The 16,301-nt window shown below is 48.2% G+C and overlaps 1 protein-coding gene across 1 annotated transcript in view; it reads left to right on the top strand.

The window, feature by feature from the left end:
* The first annotated feature begins 370 nt into the window (after positions 1–370).
* Positions 371–16,301, top strand: part of CORIN (corin, serine peptidase) — a 166,568-nt gene continuing 150,637 nt past the window's right edge. Inside the window, exon 1 of the mRNA XM_076336202.1 lies at positions 371–445. Within this exon, the coding sequence (XP_076192317.1) occupies positions 371–445 (75 nt within the window). The remainder of the gene's footprint in view (positions 446–16,301) is intronic.

The raw sequence follows: 16,301 nt of genomic DNA, 5'->3' as shown, positions 1-16,301 counted from the left end.
ACGAGACGTTCTTTATCGGGGGTGGGGGGTGGGAGGCGGGGGGAGGGCAAAGGCTGTGCCCACCTCATCCGCCCTCCCTGGAGGACGGCTTTAGGGCGAAATTAGCAAGTGGGCTGTCTCTCAGCTTGTCCCCAAGAGGTAGAGCCTTCTGTGCAAAAGGGGTGGGGATGTGGCGGCTTTCTCCCGGAGGTTTATTATTATTGGGTGGAGGAGGGGGGAGGGGGAGTCTGCCGAGCAGACAAAATGCGGAGCCCCCCCGCCCCGCAAGTGTGTCTGTGCGGGAGGCGGGCGGTCGCGGCTCGTCAGAGACCGAGGTAGAGAAGGGTGGGGGGGGCGGCCAAAGTGGAGAGGGTTCAGCAGCAGCCAGAGCATGCTCTCCATGCAACAGTTCGCTGCTCTGCCTGCGGAGGAGGAGCGCTACCGGCAGGTCCTCTCCGCCAACCGGGTAAGGCGAGTCCGAGGGCGCTCCCCTCCGCGCGTGGGGCCGCCTCGGGGCCACGGGGCCGGGGGCTTGCGAGGGCGGCTGACTCCGCCGCTCGGCGACCCCCGGCCGCCGCCGGGTGCCGGGGGTGGCGGACGGGAGAAAGGGAGGGCGGCCGCCGGTCCGGCGGGGAATCCCCGTGCGCCGCGGGGCCGAGCGGCAGGTTGCTCGGGCAAGCGGAGAAGGGGAGAGCCCTGCTCCGAGCCCCGCGATCTGCCGTAGCGAGAGCGGACCCCGTGCGTCGCAGGCAGGGGAGGTGCCGTGTCCCCGGGAGGCACGGCCTGGGGGTCGGCCGGGGGCAAGTGACCGCCCGCGGGGAACCTGTCGCGGTTCCAGAGGGCCGTCCCAGAGCGCTCCCGTGGCGAAACTCCCTCTTGCGTGGCTGTGCGGGAGAAGCGCCGGGGACGGCCGAGTTCAGAGGCGCAGGGTGCAGGTGAGTCGCAGTCAACAACCGGTCGTTATTACCGTTTCACGAAGAGCTTAGCGGCGCCCTCTCCCCACTTCTCTCACGAAGTCGGCAGGGAAGATCAACGGGGCTGATGTGCCCGTCAATTGCTCTAGGACTAGAAGGAGCGGGGAGGAGTTGCGCCGAGCCCGACGGCAACAGGTCCGGCCAAGATTTGCAAGAGGAAAGTTTGGGCTTGACCTCCGGCAGGACGGCAGTGGCAGCTCCACCGGCGGCCGGGCTCCCGGGGAGCCGATGCATCGTGACCTCGTCCCCGGCACGGCAGCTGCCTCCCGGCAGCAGCGAGGGCTGGCTTCTCCCTGGGGTAGGATGCACCCTGGGGTCGGGTGGAGGGCCTCCTTCCGCCCGTCCCACGGCTGTCCGACGGGATGGTACCGCTGGTCACCACCATCCACGGGAGGTGGTCATCCCGTGGAGGGTCACAGAGGGGGACAGTTAATCGTTGTAGGGAGAAACAGAATAGCTGGGTGGTTGCAAGTGTCCGAAGGGGATAGCGCGGGTGTCCCCAGTCTCCCAGCACACCCCCTGGGAGGAGGGATGAGGGGGGCGGAGGAGCATGCTTTGCCTACCCTTGTGGGAGAGGCTGCACGGGAGGGGGGGCTTGTTCGAGGCGGCTGACGCGGTAGTGCGAACCTGCAGTCAGCCCCCCTTGTCTGCCCTTCCCTCCTCTAGCCGGGCAGTAGGTGTCTCCCGGTGTCCCCGGTGCGGGTGGCGCTGTCAGAGGGGGAGGCACGGCGGGGGCCGCAGGTGAACAGCGGGGCCGAGGGGCAGCCCGGGGGGCACCGCTCCTTGTGCGGGGCGTGTGCGGAGCCCCGCGGCGGGCGGGCGGGCGGGCGGGCGGGAGCGCCCGCCGGGAGGGCTGGCTCCTCTCCCGGCCCGCCGGCCCGTCGAGGTGGCGCGCAGGAGCGCTGAGCTTGATGCGGTAGCACCTGGAGAGAGGGCGGCGGAGCTGCCCGCGCTGTCACACCCATCCGCATGCGACCGAAATGGCACGGCAGCGGGTTTTACAAGTTTGTAAATACGGCAGTATACTTCGGTGGTATCGTTGCTCCACTTGATTTAAAATGCAGAATCCTTGGACGCATTTCATGGCAGACGATTAATTAATTAACCTTTATTTTAAATTACTAGCAGTCTGGCAGAGATGGTGAAACTCTTAAGTGAAATCAAATATCTAGAGCTTTTAATGCATTCACGGGGTCTCTTGGGAAGGTTTAGCTTTCAGCAGTAAAAATATGGGAATGGATTTTTCCATATGGCCACATACACCCTTCCTGTGTTCCTAAAAGATGGACCAGTCAGCAGGACTAAATTGTAATTCTTTAGTTTTGTTTTTGTAATGGATGCCTTAGTTGGAGATCTCTGTTACAAGCTTCTCAGGTACTGTGGCACAGGCAGCATTGGATTAATGTATCGCTGAGGTAATCAAAACAACTGTAAAGGAAGAATACAAGGAATGACAGAACCATTCTGTTTATGTGTCTCTGTAAAAGCTGGTGACATCTCCTGAGTGTCTTGGACATCAAGGTTCTGTAGGAAGCTGGGGGCTCCTCCGGGGGACAGGGGAATCCCGAACAATGTCCAAACCTCCTTTAGAAAGGAAATGCTTGTGACTTTTTTTTCCCTCCTCCATCAGCCATTTATGGGGTACCCTGACAGCCGGGTTTTTCTGCCCGTGGGGAAGCCCGGCCCTTCAACCTCGCATATAGTCGTCACTCAGCATGTATTTTTAAGGAAGCCACCGGTACTCGTTTTCCTGAGAAGGCTCTCAGGGTGGTGAGCCAGGCAGCACAGCTTGCTTGCCCAGATTAGAGAAATCTGCTTGTGCTCTGTTAGTATCTGATGGGACCATCAGGACAAAACATTGTTTTTCCTCAGTCTTTTGGAGCTGGGTCTATAGAAGGCTGAAGAAAGCATTCAATTCCTCTCCAGAAATCTTTGCTGGCACTTGACTGTGTGCCTGGGGTGGATAACTTGAGTGTGCAGTGAATCACAAAAAAGTGTAAGGGTTTGAAATGTGTCATGATTGGAGGTGTTCTATAAAATGTGCAGTGCACACAGGGCAATTTAATATGTCTGTATTATTGTTTAGCTGTTAATTATGTATTAGATGATGTCTGCAGATACAAATGAAAGCCAGGACTGTTAACAGTGCCAGTAATTATTTAAAAATGCAGGCTTACTTGAATGTAGGAGTTTTTTGGGGTTTTTTTGCTAAGCTGATAGACATGTTTAGGTCTTAGCACTCTGCTCCCTTGAGGAACATTACTGTCCTGCCGTTATACTAAGTCCTTGTATTGCCAGACACATAATTTCTTGTCATTACTTGCATGGCCAAGCGAGGAGTGCATGCAGAGGCTGAGGTGGATAAGCACCCAGACAGAAATCTCATTTACCAGAAGGGGAACGGTCCTTCCAAGAGAAGGTGGAACAGGCAAGGGAATGTTGGGATGGTTACACCCGGCGAAGAAACTCAGCGGCTCCTGCTTTCACCGCTACTCAACTGCTGTAACCAACAAATGCTGAACTCAAAGTAAGCCCTTTGTACACAAGCGGGAAGACAGTGCCTCCATCGGTGTGGCCTAATGGCTGTTTGGGCTCCGTGAGTCTTTGCAGCACTGAGGCCCAGCAGATTCAGGCCATCCCAATACAGGAGGCACAATATAAGCACTACAGGCGCTTCCTTAAGAGAGGGGAGCTGTGGCTTTGACCCCACTGGGACCAGGAGGCCATGGATACCAGGTCATCTGCTTTCAGGCCGAACAGCAGGCGCTGTGAGGCAGTTACACACAATGCCACTATCTCCTGCTGTGGTCCGGTTTTAAAAGATGGCGGCTACCGCTACATTGTGTGGGAAGAGTCGAATCCTGTCAGCATCTCAGGTATCCTTGGCAAGCACTTACAAGGCCAGATGAATGCCTTGTTTCTGAATGCCAGCCAGGGTTTGGCAGGGGCGGGTGTCAGGCCACTTGCAGCAGGGCAGTTCCAGGCTTGCACATGCAGCCGAGGCCCTTCCAAATGTGGCAGCCAGACACCTCCTGATTTTTAAGTGCCTTCAGGATGAAGCAGCTAAGCAGCAGGGCTTGAGGGGGGAAGTCTGATTACGGTTTGAAATACTGATGTTTTTACTCTGTCGCAGTTTCTTTCCCTACCAAAAAGAAACGGACCTCATAAATGGCAGGCTGGGTAAGTACAGTTCTCCAGTGTCAGGGGAGAAAGGTGGATGATATCCCCTTGTGAAGTGACGGATTGTCACAGTAGGACAAGGAAAGCTTAAATCGTCCTTGAGAAGGTTTTCACACACGGAGCAACCTCTGAAGACAGTGGCCAGACAGGCTCCCGCCTGACTACCGTCATTGCCTCTGTATTTGTAATTCCTAGCGACACTCCACAGTCAGTTTTTGTCATGTGAGGGTGTGCAGTTTTGTCTGGAACTGTCCCGAGCCTGTCTGGGTGCCAGGGCATAAGAGTCCCCCTCCACTTGCTGGGATCCGTAACTGGGGGAGTTAATACGTGCGTGAGGTGGGTCCTCACTTCCTGAGAGGCTGCGTGAGGAAAATGGGGGGAAAACGAGGTAAGGAAGAGCGCCTGCGCCTTGCCTAGGTGGCTTGCCTCCTTGGCTCACGTCGCAGCCTCCCGTGTCCTCCGGCCGGCCCGGACTGCCCCCTCTCCCCAGGCCGTGAGCGGCGGCGCAGCGGGCGGAGGCGCGGGGCGGGCTGGCGGCCGCAGGTCAAGCCGGGCGGCGCGGCGCGCCGCGGCGCTTGGGGTTTCCCCGCTACAGCCGCCTTGCCCGGCTGCGCTGAGGGACGCGGGGGGGACACACGACACTTCGTTCGTGGGTGCCTCTCCCAGTCCGCAGCCCGGCGACAGAAGAATATGATGCCGATCGCATCCCTTCCCGCTGTCCCCCGCCCCTCTATAAATAACTCTTGCTGGGCTGACCTGTCAGATCCCCCGGCAGAGCGGATCCCCTGACCCGGGCCGCCTGCAGTGGAAAGTCTGAATGCAAAAAATACCGTAGTAAAAATAGAGCAGCCGGGTAGCCCCTCCGGCAGGTCCTAGCGCCGGGGCCCAGTGGCTCTCGGTGCCGCACCGGCCCTGGCGCTGACCGCTGCCCTCTCGCCGACGGCTCCCCTGGCGTCAGGGTCGCTCGCGCGAAGGGCTCCCGCGCGGCCGGCTGCGCCCCCCGCCAGCGCTCAGGCCCGGGCGGCGGGGCGGCCTGCGCCGCCTCGGCGCTGCGCGGCCTTGGGAGCTTCCCCCCGCCTCCAAATCGGTGTGCGCTTTAATGCCCCAATGGTGAATTCTCTTCTCCTTTTTTAGCTGTCAGATGGAAGCATAATTCATTTCTGCTGTTCTGCTGTGGAACAGATAGTTCCCTTCCAAGTAGTGTTTTTAATTTCGGCTTGTCTTTGTAATCGGCAAACATGAAAGAAATAGGGATAATGGTTTAATATCCTAAATGTAAAAATAATAATGAGACCGCAATCGAGCAAGAGCTTGCCATTCCAAAAAGAGATGAGAATTTTGCTACCTCTGAAGTCCGAATTAGATTTCATCCCGTGCCTACCTCGTGCAGAAGACTGCTCCCCTGAAGGGATAGATTCTCCTCAGCTGTCATTTCAAGCCACTATAATTTAAAGCAATGCTTGTAAATATTTATTTTTGCATATGCTGTTATTTCTGGTTGTTCTTCCTGCGAAATCTGAATATCTGGAGGTTAAAGCCAGCGGCAGATATCACAAAGTGTTGTCTGAGTGCTGCTATGCCTTCTCCTTCTGGCGCATCCACGTTGCAGTTCCAGGTCCCCAGTGCCCACTGGAGCACAGCCTTCTCTGGGTGTGGTGGTGGGGTGGCCTTGGCTTGCAGCCAAACACCTGCACAGCCCTCTGTCTGTCCTGCGGGACGGGGGAGAAAATAGGAAGAATGAGAGTGAGAAAGCTCATGGGTCAAGGTAAAGGCTGGACAATCTTCAAGAAGGAAATCTTAAAGGCGCAGGAGCAGGCTGTCCCCGTATGCCATAAGAAGAACGGGCAGAGAAGACGACCGGCCTGGCTGAACGGGGAGCTCTTGCTGGGACTCAGGGAAAAAAGGAGAGTTTACCACTTGTGGAAGAAGGGGCAGGCGACTCAAGAAGAGTACAGGGATCTCGTTAGGTCGTGCAGAGAGGAAATGAGAAAGGCAAAATCCCAGCTAGAATGCAATCTGGCCGCTGTCGTTAAAGACAACAAAAAATGTTTTTACAAATATATTAATGACAAGAAGAGAGCCAAGGAGAATCTCCATCCTTTATTGGATGCGGGGGGGAACATTGTCACCGAGGATGAGGAAAAGGCTGAGGTACTCAATGCCTTCTTTGCCTCAGTCTTTAACAGGCAGACCAGTTATCCTCAGGGTACTCGGCCCCCCATGCTGGAAGACAGGGACGGCGAGCAGGATGAACCCCCCATAATCCAAGAGGGAGCAGTCAGCGACCTGCTACGCCACCTGGATGCTCACAAGTCTATGGGGCCGGATGGGATCCACCCGAGAGTGCTGAGGGAGCTGATGGAGGAGCTCACCAAGCTGCTCTCCATCATTTATCAGCAGTCCTGGTTAACGGGGGAGGTCCTGGACGACTGGAGGCTTGCCAATGTGACGCCCATCCACAAGAAGGGCCAGAAGGAGGATCCGGGGAACTACAGGCCTGTCAGCCTGAGCTCGGTGCCGGGGAAGATTATGGAGCGGTTCATCTTGAGGGCGCTCACAAGGCATGAGCGGGACAATCAGGGGATCAGGCCCAGCCAGCACGAATTCATGAGAGGCAGGTCCTGCTTGACCAACCTGATCTCCTTCTATGACCAGGTGACCCGCCTAGTGGATGAGGGAAAGGCTGTGGATGTGGTCTACCTGGACTTCAGCAAGGCCTTTGACACCGTCTCCCACAGCATTCTCCTCGAGAAGCTGGTGGCTCACGGCTTAGACAGGTGGACTCTGCGCTGGGTCAAAAACTGGCTGGACAGCCAGGCCCAGAGAGTTGTGGTGAATGGAGTTACATCCAGTTGGCGGCCAGTCACGAGTGGTGTTCCCCAGGGCTCAGTTTTGGGGCCAGTCTTGTTCAATATCTTTATCAATGATCTGGACGAGGGGATCGAGTGCACTCTCAGTAAGTTTGCAGACGACACCAAGTTGGGCAGGAGTGGGGATCTGCTCGAGGGTAGGAAGGCTCTGCAGAGGGACCTGGGCAGGCTGGATCGATGGGCCCAGGCCAACTGTATGAGGTTCAACAAGGCCAAGTGCCGGGTCCTGCACTTCGGCCACAACAACCCCATGCAGCGCTACAGGCTTGGGGAAGAGTGGCTGGAAAGCTGCCTGTCGGAAAAGGACCTGGGGGTGCTGGTCGACAGCCGGCTGAACATGAGCCGGCAGTGTGCCCAGGCAGCCAAGAAGGCCAATGGCATCCTGGCCTGTATCAGAAACAGTGTGGCCAGCAGGAGTAGGGAAGTGATCGTGCCCCTGTACTCGGCATTGGTGAGGCCGCACCTCGAATACTGTGTTCAGTTTTGGGCCCCTCACTACAAGAAGGACGTTGAGGTGCTGGAGCGTGTCCAGAGAAGGGCAAGGAGGCTGGTGAGGGGTCTGGAGAACAAGTCTGATGAGGAGCGGCTGAGGGAACTGGGACTGTTCAGCCTGGAGAAAAGGAGGCTGAGGGGAGACCTCATCGCTCTCTACAACTACCTGAAAGGAGGTTGTAGCGAGGTGGGGGCCGGTCTCTTCTCCCAAGTAACAAGCGATAGGACGAGAGGAAATGGCCTCAAGTTGCACCAGGGGAGGTTTAGATTGGACGTGAGGAAAAATGTCTTTACTGAAAGAGTGGTTAAACATTGGAAGAGGCTGCCCAGGGAAGTGGTTGAGTCCCCATCCCTGGAAGTATTTAAAAGACGTGTAGATGAGGTGCTTAGGGACATGGTTTAGTGGGCATGGTGGTGTTGGGTTGACGGTTGGACTCGATGATCTTAGAGGTCTTTTCCAACCTTAATGATTCTATGATTCTAAGATCGCTTACCAATTACTGTTGTGGGCAAAACAGACTCAACTGGAGGAAATGAGTTTATTACTGATTAATATAAATATTTAATTATTGATTCAGGTATTGAGAAACAAAAAAAAAGAAGCAAACATTAAAACACGGGGAAAACTTCCCCATTCCCCCATTCCCAGGCTCAGCTTCACTCCACACTCCTCCCCTCCCCCTTGTTATCGCCACAGGTGGCACTCAGTCCCTTCAGTGAGGCAAGGACGGCACAGGGGAGGACTGTGGTTCTCTGCTGCTCCTTCCTTCTCACTCCTCCTCTGATCCGGTGTGGATCCTCCATGGCCTTCAGTCCTTTTGGGAATATCTGCTCTGCCATGAAGCACCTACTTCTCCTCTGACCTTGGTGTTTGCACTGCTATTTCTCGCTTCTCTGCCTGTGTGGTGTTTTTTGCCCTTTCTTAAATAAGTTTTCACAGAGGCACCACCAGCTTGGCTGATGGGCTCAGATGTGTCCTGTGGTGTGGAGCCAGCTGGAACTGGCCGTGTCCAGCACAGGACAGGCCCCGGTCTCTTCTCATAGAGGCCACCCCTGCAGTCCCCTCACAGGTGCCAGCAGCTTGCCACCTATATCCAGTACAGATGTCCATGTAATCAGGGGCAGAATTATCTAGAATTGGTGGCCACCTCATCATAGCATCAGCTTGGGAAAGTATATCTGCTTACAACTGACCAAAGTGGCAGTGTTACCTCTGTGGTTGTCTGCTCCCCTGTCCCTCTTCCCCGATCCCCAAATCATGAAAGGATGAAATGAATCCAGCCGTCCTCCAGCTCCTTTTCACCATCTGTGTCGTTAGAGTGGAACCTCTGCAGCATCTGCTTCTTTGGGTGCCACACAGTTTATAATTCTCTATTTTTTCTTAGTGTTGTTGCCAGCATAAGGTAGTTTTTAGTGCGTTGCCATGTAGAAAGTGAAAAGAGGCTGAAAATCAGATACTGCCAGAGCTGCTTTGGAATGGTGCAGTTTATGCTTTGATTCAAGCCCTGCTCCTCTTCGTGAAGCATGTTTCCCACAACAGTATGCGTTCTGTGGGACCCCAGCCTTTGCATACGTGCTAAACCAATACATATTGCTTTTCTTCAGAGACACAGAAATCGAGGCAGTTTTAAAAACTTTTCCTCATAAAATAATCCACGGGGGACAGCTCCTGTAAACCTGTGGGAAAGAATGTCAGGTTGCATCATTGCAGGTGCTCCTGTAAGCTACTACTCTTCCTGAATTCCAAGGCTCGCTTTTTCTTGCAAAAGAAGCATTTTCTATATTGAACATTTAAGTCATCTTCACCCAGTCCTTAGGGAAAGGAATTGAAGGTAGACATGAGTTTCCTCCTTTGGGACTGCATCAGACTGCATCTATTCCAATTCATGCGTCGTAGTTCAGAGAGAGTTCAAGATCAGTGCTCAGTGGATGGTGCTTGTGCTTTGGGACTGACCGGTCAGTGATTGTCAAAGTCTGTCTTTTCCCTTCTTCTCTTCCTCAAACCTGTAACACTCAGTTCTGCCCTATACAGAACCTAGTGTTTTAAAAACTAATGCACTAGAATCTTCCACATCTGATCTGTTTGATACCAGAGAGATTTAACTTAACAGTGCTTTAACAGTAATAGTAATTGCCCAGAGCAATTGCCATTGCTCGTCACTTCAAAGAGCTCCTAGTTTCAAAATAGCCTATACTGTCACTCCAATATTACTGAAAGTTACTTGAGAGCGTCTCAGACTCAGGAAGCATTTCCTAGGAAAAGAAACTCTCATTTTTTCCCCTTGCCACCTCTGAATGAAGCAGTAAGAAATCACTTATGTGCTCCTTGTATTGTTCATCTCATTAGATTTCAGAAAGCAGTCAGGGCATTCTCTTGGAAATAAAACCACTGGTAGCATTGAGGAGCTTTCCATCCCAGGTCTCTCAGACCTGCGGCTCTGCATTCATGTAATAATACAGCATATATCTGTAATACACAGTTATGTGTACTCTGGCCTTCCATGGGCCAGTGGTGCGACACGGAGATTTCTTCCATTGCTCCTGCTTCCGATGTCAAATCTTTTGCTGAGTGGATTATTTTGCCTATGTTAAAGTTGTCCCAGAACCAGTGGGACCTGGAGATTACAGAGCAGGACATGCTACAGTTGTCAGGCTTTCCCCAACCTCCAGCATTTTCACATCTTCAGGAAGAAACTGACAGCTGAGCCCACCTTGCCTTAACAGCCTGTGCATTTTTGCCATCACACAGTGTTGAAGGACAGACATTGCTGAGAGACAGCTTATTGTTTGAAAGATGCTAGTTCTGTGCACATACGAATATTGTCCGAACGGATAATGTATCTGAAAGAATATCAGGAACTGTAGAGTAAGTAGCTATCTTTTTTTTTTCCCCCTTGCTATTTGATTTGTAGCAACCATGTAACAAAAGCATTAAGTAGTAAATGCCTTTTTTAAGCTTTGGTTTATCCCTGCTCAGCCATTTTAAAGGTGTAAGTTTAAATAATTTGTAGGGCATATAGAGAAGGCTGGAAAGGAAGTCTGAAATGATGATTGAATGTGTTTAGAAGTTATTAACGATTCATCTTTTCCCTATAAAGTCAGAGTATATGGAATAGTGTTGATAGTGGTCTGGAAGGCCTAAAAACCCAGATGGTTTCCATTTGCTTTTTCCTCATCATAGACAGGATTATTATGTGACTTTTGGAGATTTCCAAAGAAAATGTGAATGGGAGAAAAACGGGCATCCATTCTAGGGATGACAATTAAATTGAATAGTCCTAGCCATAAATACAGTAGGATTTTTCTTCTTTGACAAAATAATTCATCAGATTGTTACTGTGTCAGTGACTTAGATGGAAGTTTTTATCCTACAAATCCTTATGTGATCCATAAACCTTTGATACTATATCAAAGTCATAGTCAAACACGTACACCAATATAAGTGCCTTGTTAACCCACTTAATCTTGAGTTTTCTGTATCAGCTGTTTGTTTCATAACTTTGACAATAATGAATAGGTTTAATCTCTAGTAACCTATTCAGTTATTTCTGTCAAGATGTCCTGGTAGTTTCAAAAAATATCCTTCTCTTTCTTTATTTTCTCCTACTGAAGCAAAATGTTCAAAGATTACATGTTTCTGAACAAAGTGGTATCCTACTGAAAAATGAATGAGTCGCCTCTAAATTTTATAGGTAGTAGGTTATTGACCTGTGAGACATTGTGTAAGTCCATTTTCATCTTTGGGAAGAGGACAAATAAATATCCAGCTATGCTGAACAGATGAAGCTTTGCTCTGATGCTAAACCATGTCCTTTCCTTTGATTAATATTGCTGCTGCTCTTATCCTTGGTCCAAGGGTTAGTATCTTTTTATTCACAATTCAGAAAAAAGTCAGTAGTGTAAAGTTAACATTATACATTCAAATCCAAAATTTTAACTTCTTCTAGGCAGACGTTTGTAATCTATACATTTTAGAGAAAAATGAATAAGAAATGCATGAAACATAAGGGCACGAATGCTTCCAAGAAGATTCCTGCCATTCATTTAGCTTGCATTCCAGTTTAGCATCCTATTCATGTCATTGAAAGCTTCTGATTTTAAATAGGTTAAGTAGTTGTATAATCAGCAATGTGCATGGTGCATATATGATGTACTGGCCACCTTCAAGTTCAGAAGGCTAAGCCTACTGATGAGGCATTAATAGGACAAAAAAAAGGTATGTCCAATTATGAGGTCTAGTTGCTCTGTGCAGGATGGGGCTTCTGGTGGGATTTCTACACAGGTGGTGATTGATATACTGAATGGGAGCCACAGGGCAGGCAGGATTTCTTTTTGTCCCTTCTAGTTTTCCAGGCTTGAAAGCTGCTTTTAAGAGGTGGTTTTCCTCTAACTGTATCCCTCCACCCCCTCAAAATGTTTTTTCAGAATCTTTTTATTGCCACAAATTAGGCCACTAAGATTTTTTTTTCCCAGCTTTTGCTTTCTGATGCTAATGGCTCTTGTGCAGGCATCTGCTTATTGACATCCCAGCAAAGCAGGAACCTGAAGCGAGTACTGTGTGTTACTCCCCTGCCTGTTGAATTGTGATTCTCAGCAATGTATAGCCAGAGACTTGCCATCACCGCTCTACTTGCTTAGCAAACCTCAATGCAGTGAACATCTGGGTAGTCAGGAAGGCATTAGAGTGGTCTCGGGGTGTGTTCAGAAAAACAGCATGGCACTGTTGAAACTTTCTTGAGTAATTTTTGCAAGCCCTAGAAACTTAAAGAAAACTCATAACCCCCAAAGCATAAATTCTGCTTTAATTAAAGATTAATTTCCCCCGAACAATTTCCCACTGCCTGCTGAGGTAGGCTGAATGGATGTTCATGTTCTGGTATTGAGAAACATCAGCTAATGCTAACCATAGTCTGGTTCTTAAAATGAATGTCTTCCATAGACACTTCAGTTTTTGAAAAATCTTTGCTATCTTCCATATGTTTACTAAATCTTGCTCAGCTTATGAGGCATGGCAACATCACACATCTTGGCCACCAGCTGTTAGTAATAAAGAAGAGAGAGTTTAGAATTGTAGTAAGTTTGCCATCAGCTGAACTATTTCTTAATCTGAATGTTCTTGAAAATTCAACAACGTTTCATTGTAAATATGGGAAGCATCCATTGTTGTAGTTGCAAGTTTACACCACTGAAATTATAAATAATTCTAAATATGTACAATATATAAGTAAGTATGCAAACAATTAACATTTATGCCGAAGTGGAATCATTATTCAACAGCACTTCTTCTGAAAAAGGAAGAGATTCAAACATATTGCTATTGAAGAGGCAATACTGCTGTTCTTTAGTAATGATAAATATCCTTTTTTTCCCTCTCTTCTAATTCAAATTTTGAAGAGTGATCGTACTGACCCTATATGATGGCTAAATGGTGTGTCTAATTCTCATTTTAAATGAGGTGGAGAGCAGTTATTGGTATCACATCAGATACATGGAATCCAAGAAAATCCTTTCTTTTCCACTTCCACCCCTTTCCATGGGATGTTAAGGATAGATCACCTGTAACGGAGAACCAAGGTCAATAGTTTGTATGTGAATAACTTTCTGATTTCTAAATTAAATCTTCTCAGGGAGACCAGTTATTACATTATTTATCTAGATTTCTTTCAGTATCAAATAGATGCTTTTGAAAGTGCCTTTATAATCACTATATTGCCAAGATAAAACACTGGAGCCTTTCCCAAAAGAACTAGATGAAATGAGAATAAACTCAGAGCTCCACATCTCCTGGCCGTAGTGCTTATGTCTGAGTGACCAACTTATTTCCACCTCCCTCAAAGCCTTCAGAAAGGGAAGAATGAATTATGAAAGAGATGTTGCACCAGGAGCTAGCTCTCTTGAACTGAGCATACGCTGTAAGATAGTAACTTGGACACTGGTAACACCACTGGCAGCACAGCATTCATCTGTCATCCTGGATAAAAACGGATTTGGAACGCAGTGTGTGGGTGGCTCTGATAGCTGGTCGTACCTCAGCTAGAAAGTTCAAAGCGGGGGTGGGTTATGTCTGAGGGGGTCTGCAGTCACGCTGTTTGGACAACACTGTAGGCATACTCCAAAGGAGATCCAGCTTGGCAGGCAGCAGCAGTGCAGGGTCTCAAACACACAGATAACTGGAACACCATAGTTGTGTTTGGGTTTTGTCTCAACAAAACCGCTGGCTCTGTCTCAAACTGAAGCTGGAGCAGCATCAGAACTGCACTGCCACAGAGCTGGGTGAGACATACCTGAATGTCACCTTGTGTCTTCTGGGCTTCTCATGCGCATCTCCACGATTTCTCAGTTCCAAAGTTGTCTCAGTGGCTCACAAAACTGCTGAAATTATTTGTCAGGAGTTAAGAACCCCAGATTTGTGTGACGGAAATGAAGAAAAGAATACCACATCAACATTCATTAGTCTGAATTGGTGGCTTCTGGTGATGCCAGGTTTGGATTTTTACTACAGTGTCTCATGCTGGATTAATAACAGCTTGAAAGGTCACCTGAACGGAATAAGTGGCCAATGGGTCTCTGTGGTAGTCTGAAAGGCAAAAAGTCACCTTACTTTACGCATTGTGTCTTCTGTACACAGAAGAAACATCACTGACACAGTTACACTCCACTTACTTTAAGTGAAAATCTAAGTCAGGAAGGTTAAATGTGTTTCTGCTTCAGCCAAAAGAATCTGGCTGGACATAGCATCTAGCACCAACCAAATATTTCTTTTGGAAAGATGTGCCCAGCTTTATATGACATCTCCCTTACTGGGATACTGTGTATTTCAGATTGGTATGATGACTCAATATGTTTATATTTCAGTGGTTAAAATAGGGGTAAATCACAGTATTTTATTTCATGGATGGGAAAGGAGGTCTGGTCATCAGAATGAACTTTGAATGAATTATGTCAGCAATGTGTAATTTGTCTGAGGATATGGAATTTCCTGGGAGAAGTTACAGAATTACAGTGAACTTGAACTATCAGGAAAGCTAGTGCGTTTCATTGTGCAAATAACAGTTCATGTGATAATAACATGCTTCTCATGTTTGCTGCCTTGCTGTATGAAAAGGTTTTTTTTTTTGCTGCCTTGCTGTATGAAAAGTTTTTTTTCCCCTAAATTGCACTGTTTCCTTTCAGAATAACTATGGCACTTTTGTTCTTAAATTTGTGTACACTGGAATTTGAGTATTACTTGTATTTGCAGACAAAAGCTGCTTAGTATCCAATTTCTTATGCTGCCTTAATATTCATTCTTCAGTTGGTCCTTTTCAGTTTGGCTCTCTGATTCCTCTAACACTGAAAATGAAAGATTATGCAAAACCTTGTTTCCAGTGACTTTTCGCCTATTCCTGTTTTTAGCGTGTGACTTTGCCTGTACCTTTGGAGGATTTATCTTACACTTTCTACTTGTTACAGTGACTATTAAAGCATAGTGTTATATTTTTTGGATGATAGAGTAGTCAAATAGAAGTGCATTGCTGACTCCCAAATTTTCATGTGAACAGGACAGAACTGATAAAAAATGTAGAACATTTGCAGCTTCTGTTACTCATTCCCAGACATTGGAATATTGTGAGTTGGTCAAAAGAGGCTGTAAGAATGAGTGTGTTTAAATTTCTTTATATATGCTGTTGTGTGTTTAAACATTGACACCTCACATGTTCAGTTTTTGCTCTGTAGCCATGAGAACTGGGAACCATCTTCCCTTACAGGGAAAGGAAAGCTGTAATGGCTGGTATGGTCAGGTGAATCCAGTATCTAGAGCTTTAAGAACAGCATCATGAGGGTTGATAAAATCACAGGAGCTGACAACAGAGCACTGCTTCAACATTAGAACAGGAAACAGTATCAAGGATATGGGAAGAACTGCAGATAGTTTTCATAATCTAACATATTTTCCACACATGAACTATTGCTTGGCTGGGCAGCAGATTCCTCAATGGCATTATGAGGACTTCTACAAGGCCACCTGTTTACTGCCCCCTAATGACAGTCTTTCTGCGTTTCATGGTAGTACCTGTCTTCTTTCCACTTCTTTCCAGCATAAACACTACAATAGTACTTTGGTGTATGGCTTGCTCAAGATATTTTGATGCTTCTGATCCAACAGTTGTCTTCTACATTTCTTTGTAGAGAGCCATCATGCATAGAAGATACTGACAGTAGGCTGTTAGCCCTAATGGTATTTCTTTATTGGGAGAACATCTGTTAGGTTTGTGGTGACAACAGCAGGAGATATTTTTGTCAAGTGCTTATACCATGATTCAGGCTGTTTTATAGACTAGTAACTTAGATACTTTTTGTGTCTAAAAAGGAAAACTGCATGCTACCATAGGCTTTTCACCCATAAATCTCAATGTAATCTGTTATTTCTGTGCTTTAATATGACAGGCATGTTATTGAAATGACACCCATGAGATCAAATTCTCCCCACAACTTGCAGAAGATAAGTTGTGAATTTTGGTCCAATGAATTTTCAGTCTTTCTGTAGTCAGATGGCACTGTATTTTTTTTCCATCTTACTTTTTTCTGCCTCTGTGATTTCAGAAAATCAACTGTGAGGAGTCTGATCCAGCAGACCTAGATAAGCTTAGGATTTTTTTAAAAATCTGCGCTGAAATTAGCTCAGAGTTACTTCATGGTGTATTTCCTTTATTGCAGTCATTACTGAAAGAATGGCACTCAGGTGAGCAGTGGTTAATGGCATTTCATTAGGGACAGAATTTTTTAGAATTTAGAAGAAATTCAGAAGAAATTATCTGATGTTTTT

Source organism: Aptenodytes patagonicus, chromosome 4 (genome assembly GCF_965638725.1).
Source record: "Aptenodytes patagonicus chromosome 4, bAptPat1.pri.cur, whole genome shotgun sequence".
Lineage (NCBI taxonomy): Eukaryota > Metazoa > Chordata > Aves > Sphenisciformes > Spheniscidae > Aptenodytes > Aptenodytes patagonicus.
Note: the sequence above shows the minus strand (reverse complement) of the source record. Positions and strands in the feature narration are given on the sequence as shown.